At 40.1% G+C, this 5,909-nt stretch overlaps 1 protein-coding gene across 2 annotated transcripts in view; it reads left to right on the top strand.

The window, feature by feature from the left end:
* The window catches only part of LOC102867074 (cytochrome P450 2C18-like), a 22,156-nt gene extending 19,742 nt beyond the window's left edge, over nt 1-2,414 (top strand). For both annotated transcript variants that reach the window (XM_006880369.1, XM_006880368.1), the window contains 2 exons: nt 1,344-1,485; nt 2,233-2,414. In XM_006880369.1, coding sequence (XP_006880431.1) covers nt 1,344-1,485; nt 2,233-2,414 — 324 coding nt within the window. The remainder of the gene's footprint in view (nt 1-1,343; nt 1,486-2,232) is intronic.
* Nucleotides 2,415-5,909: the final 3,495 nt, after the last annotated feature.

The following is a 5,909-nucleotide window of genomic DNA, read 5'->3' as shown; positions in this document are numbered from 1 at the left end:
TCAAATTTGGGGCTTGGAAAAGCAGAGAGTCCTCAAAAGATGAAAATTCTGAGCAAGATGGACTGACACAGTAATTGACATAATGGGCAGCAGGTATCGGAAGGATGGCACAGGTTTGGGCATGTTTTCATTCTTTGTGCACAAGGTTGATATGAGTTGGAGACGCCTCAGCAGCACCTAAGAACAATGACAAAGGTTTCTAACAAGTTTTGATATCTAACAGTTAAGCCTTCTCATTTTGAGGTGGAGGGGTTCCTCTATTGTGTTTACTTCTAAGGAACAGTCTGGTTGTGTAGAGCCAAAGATGGTGAAACTTTGCCTCACTTACTTTGGGCGTATTATCAGAAGGAACCAGTTTATAGAGAGAGACCTCATGGTTGGAAGGGTAGAGGGACACTGTCAATGAGAGGGGTTGCCATGGTAATTACCATACTCTTACACAGATCAGAAGACAAGGTGCAGATCTGCTGTTCGCAGGGCCCCTTGAGTTGTGGTTGAGGTAACAACGCATAGCAACAATCACAACCAAGTCCTGTTACATAACCTTGAATATTTATATTTCCAAATAAATCCATTGTCACACTAAAAAAAAGTAGCAGCAAAATTAAGACATATATTTTTACATATGTATGTAAATGGTGGAATTCCCCCTTGGGCGAATAGGATTGAATGGAGAAAATACATGTATGCTCAAGACAACATGAAAATTCACATCACGTGAGAAAACAACATGTTTTAGTTTGGGCTTATCTCTTGGCTCAGTGTAACCCTAGCCAAGGGTAAAAAGGAAGACACTACATAAAGGTATTTTTTTTTTAATTATTTTGTGTGCGTGTACCGTCAAATCAGATCTGACTGGTACAGGAGGATATTGCGCCTCCTTCTCCGGCAGAGCATCTGGTGGATTCGAACCGTGTTTCTCTGGGCATAAAGGTATTTTTTAAATAGTGAGATAGGGTTTGGGATTTTCCTGACTCACACTCACGTCTCCCAGGATCAAGAAAATCTCTGTCAAAGTACTTGTCACTCATTGCTGTCAATTTGGAACTGACTCATAGCTAACCCTCTTCTGGGATCTTGTATTGGTAAATCTCTTGGAAGAAGATTGCCCTTCTTTCTCACTCAGAGTTATAGGTGGATTCAAACCACCAGAGAGACAGCTTTTGGGTAAGTAATGCAACTCCCATAGACCACACCATAATGCAAGATAAAAAACATAAAGACACATACAGGGGAAATGGAGAATTCATGAAATAAACAATTACAGTATGAACAGTTATTTTTTAAAAAATAAAAGGCACATACCAAGAATGACTTAGAGTCTATGTGTCTGTTTATTTCAGGGTACAAGCATATTAGCATCAATGACTTCTGCTCACCATGATAATAAAGAATTCCCCAACCCAGAAACATTTGACCCTGGTCACTTTCTGGATGAGCGTGGCAACTTTAAGAAGAGTGATTACTTCATGGCTTTCTCAGCAGGTAACTTCTGTATAAATATCTGTAATCAGGGAACAGAATACATGTAGGAAATCACTTGAGACTTGCATGGTTGTAACTCTAGAGCTGATTCAATTGCCCCTTCTACAGGATCATAAGCACCACTACCAATGCCCATGCACTTTCCCATCTATGATGCGTCCTTACTGTTGGACCACAGCAGTGGGTCCTTGGGGATGTAAGTCAGTACTTCCAAAGGGAGACGGAGTGAAGGAGCTGATTGAGTTCTGTCTGTACTGAGCTATGCAATTAAAAAGTTCTTCCTGAAAGGTAAAATTCATCTAGACTTTTTCCAACTATTTTGAGAAACTTATCTAACATCACAATTTTACTGAATGAAAAATGGCTATAGAGTTGTGAGTAAAAGAATGAAAGTCAAATAAGGATGAAATTTCACAATTAGACAGAATCTGAAGTTAAATAATTTGGGCCTTAACCTATAAGATAGGCATGGGGATCATTTAAAATTTGAAGTATAAGAATGACATGGTCAGACTTGCACATTTCAAAGAGAAAAAAAAAGTTTGTCAGAACTTTGTGCTCGAATATAAAAAGAAATAGAGCAAGCATATCCATTCCTTTGGTATCTTCCCGTTCAAATATTTTTCCAACAATTCTGACTCCATCCATCATCCATGGAGTCCTCAAATGACCATTATTTCTGTTAAGTATGACAATTCAGAAATAAACTGTTCAAGGAGTGTCTAACTTTTGTGTCTGTTGTTCCAGGAAAACGAAATTGTGTGGGAGAAGGTCTGGCCCGCATGGAGCTGTTTTTATTCCTGACCACCATTTTACAGAGATTTACCTTGAAGCCTCTGGTTAACCCAGAAGACATTGACATTACCCCAGTTAACCGTGGAGTTTCATCTGTGCCACCCTCCTTCCAGGTCTGCTTCATTCCTATCTAAAGAAGAACATATTTTCTGATTCCTCCTGTCCTGTCTTCTGCAAGTCACTCTGACACGGTCAGTATTCACCAAATCAACAAACCACAGGCACAGTAACAAAGGGAAAATAAGAAGATGCAAATAAAATAAATCATCGAATAAAGGGATAATGCCACCAAAAAATCAAATGGAATAGAAAGAATAATAACAGAAAACTAAGAGGAACTGTACTCCAATAGATTTGAAAACTCAGGAAAAAAGAAATTCACTTCTAGAAGCACACAACCTAGTTATACTAACCCATATTCAACAAAATTCTTTATGATAGGATCCAATTAAAAAAAAAACACCTCCACGACCATGTGGGATTCACACTAGCCATTCAAGAGTAAGTAGTTCAACACTAAGAAAACAGTCAATATCATTAACTACATAAATTTAAAAAAGGAAAACTACTACATGATAATTCCAATTGATCAAAAAAAAATCTTTGCTAAAACTCAATGTGTACCTGGTTTTTAAAAGAACTCTCAACAAGACAGAGAATGGAAATTCCTCATATAATTAAAAGCATATGTGCAAAGACATTGAGTCATGAAGTCTGTCTTTTCTGTAGCTGTTCATACGATTCTGCCTCACTATATTTCTTCTGCTTCTCTGTCTTGAGTATTCAGTTGGATCAGCAATATACTCTGCTTTTAAAGAGAAGGCTTATTTTATTTTTCACAATATTTGAAGCTGCCTGTGACTTTCTTGAGATTATGTACCATTTTCCTTGGTATGTGTTAGGTCATTTCTATTGTGTCTGCATAGGTTGTTGACAGTCCTTTATCTTCATGGTGTTATTGATTAGTTACAGGATTAAAGTGGCCCATCCATGGGGTGGGCAATGGGCTCTACTGAAAGTCCTTTCTGGGCATGTGAAGCAGGAAAGTTTGCCTTTCCTAAAGTTCTTCAGATCCTCCCTGGTCAGCAGTGCAGCCCAGCGGGAATCTCACCATATTGCAGCCCTCTCTCCTAAACTCTATTGTCCTCTTTTTTCTGCAGAGTGTCATGACCAGGTTCCCCACCTTAAGCAGTTTCTGTCCAGGAACTTTCCAAGCAACTTCCTCTCTGGCTCTTCAATATGCCAGAAGCTAGTGAGCATTATACTGAGTGAACTAACACAGTCTCACAAGGACAAATATTGTATAAGACCATTATAAAAAGAGCAAGAGTGAGGGGACAGCCGGGTCTGAACTTTACCAACTTAACAAAGGGGAATTATCCCCATCAACAGGAACAACAACACAAAATCAACTCCCATGAAGTCAGACATGATCCCCCCCACCCTCCCATAGCTATTTCTACTCATCTCAATACCAACACCACTGCTTTGTGGGCCCAAAATCCCACGTGAAAGCTCACAGATCACACAGAACCATATTAGAGAAGTTGAAAGCCTGCATTTCAAGTTAGTAGCAGAACGCATTCAGAACAGCTTCCAAAATGTTGTCACAGATGCCTCAGCCTTGAACCTCATGCCTTTAGGCCAGTGTTAACAAATTTTTCAGTTTTGTCAGTTTGGCTCTCCTCCCACCCCACTCCTCACAGTCCTCCAATAAACTCAGGCAGAAGGCTCTTGGCTCTGATCCTATGGTGTAGCACTCCCAAGGTCCGCTCCATATCATGTTGGCTCTCTGGTTCTCCACTGTGGCTGCTGAGGCTACTGCTCTCTGCTCTTGTAGGTCTAGCTGTAACAAGAAATACTGAGCCTGAAGGATGCACTCTGCATGCCTTCTTCTCCAGTGCTAGTGGCCAGGTTTCCTCCTTCTGTTGCTAGATATGCTCAATTTAATGGTGAGACTAGCCAATCCCCTTGTAGATGGCAGGACTAGTCAATCTAGGGTTGGGTTGGGGAGACTAGCCAATCTCTTTTCACATAGTCCCGCCCATCTACATGGCAAAGTCAAATTCAAGGCTAGGAAAGACATTTTGAATACTAAAGCCATCATGCTACAACCATCATAGAAAAAATAGAAAGATAACTAGTAAGATGTGTCTTAAAGTCCAAAGGGGGAAGGGGAAAGGAAAGGGGTCTGAGGGTAGGTAGGAGAAGAAATCATGGGGTTGCAGAATTTGGTAGGTGGAGGAAGGAGTGAAGGAATTAGGATAAATGCAGTGGGGACCTGAATAGATGGAGTAATAGTGGGCATAGATCAACTGACTAATTTAATAAAACATAATTTATGGGAATAATCATGAAATGTTCAATGTTAGTGAAAGTATATGTGAAAAACAGTGTATATGAATGAAACACATTTTATCTTCTTAATAGATTGTGCCTTAAATAAATATGTAATACTCATTCTTATATTTTTATAGTGGTATTCATTCTGAAGTCTCTTTTATCAGAAATTAGAATTGCCAATCAGAAAAAGCACAAGCTTTTTTGTGCTTGCCATTTGCTTGATATTTTTTTCCCCCCAGCCTTTGATTTTGAGTCTTTCTTTCCATTTTTTTTAAATGAGTCTCTTTTAGGCAACTTATTTTATGACTACCCAAGACTCTGTGCTTTTTCAATATATCTTTACTCAAGAATGCAATGGTTAAGTAAGTCTGATCAAAGACTGTTGACTCAAAGTGTTCCAGGGGATGTGCCAGGACTGTTTGCAGCCCCAGCATTCCGTCCTTCATTACTTAGCTCAGAGCGCTTAACCTTTAGGGATAAATGGCTCAAAGAATGCTGATGCAGAGCAGTTCCTGGGAGAAGATCAGAGCCACATTCAGCCCCGACATACCTAAGGGTCACTCATGTTCCTGGGCCCCAGGTGTTCCTGGAACATTTCCTTGTATAGTCTCTGCCTTTCTTTTTCCTTTTCCTGCTTGCCCTTCTTCAGAACATGAATCTTTCCAATAAAAAATTCAATGTGGGTCTACAAATTCATTCAAGTGCAAATCTCTTCAGAGTACCAGTTGGGACTCAATTTTTCCCTTCCACCCAGACCTAACACCCACTTACCAGATTCTACTTTTAGCAAGTTTATTTCCAGGGCAGATATTCCCTTTTAGTACACCCAATAAAATACAAGCCAAAGGCAGAATTTCACACTTCCTAAATCTATGCTTGTGAGTATTCACTTATATTTTATATTTTTTTATCCCCTCCATTTCTTTTAATTGATTTGCAAAAACCACATGTAGACACTGTGCTTTACCCATGCACAACGTGTCCCACACAATCTCTCATACACAATGTACTTCATATAATTAATTACCACCTATCCATGTCTATTAACACAGTGTACCCCACAAGACCCCACTAAACCTCCCCCTACTCTGTCTCACCACCCACCCACCTCCATCATCTCATGATCATCTCTCTTTTTCCATCCCCTCCCTCCATTCCTTTTGTTTGTTTGTTTTCATGGGCACCTCACAGGACAGCCAGCAGACCCCCGCAGACCTAACCTATTTTCTCAGGTAATCAGAGACGCCAAAAGCCCACGACATCCATTCCGGCCCTCGGGCCACAAG

The sequence above is a fragment of the Elephantulus edwardii genome, unplaced genomic scaffold (genome assembly GCF_000299155.1).
Source record: "Elephantulus edwardii isolate Elephantulus edwardi_28Jun2011 unplaced genomic scaffold, EleEdw1.0 scaffold00007, whole genome shotgun sequence".
NCBI lineage: Eukaryota > Metazoa > Chordata > Mammalia > Macroscelidea > Macroscelididae > Elephantulus > Elephantulus edwardii.
This window is presented reverse-complemented; position numbering and strand designations above follow the sequence as displayed.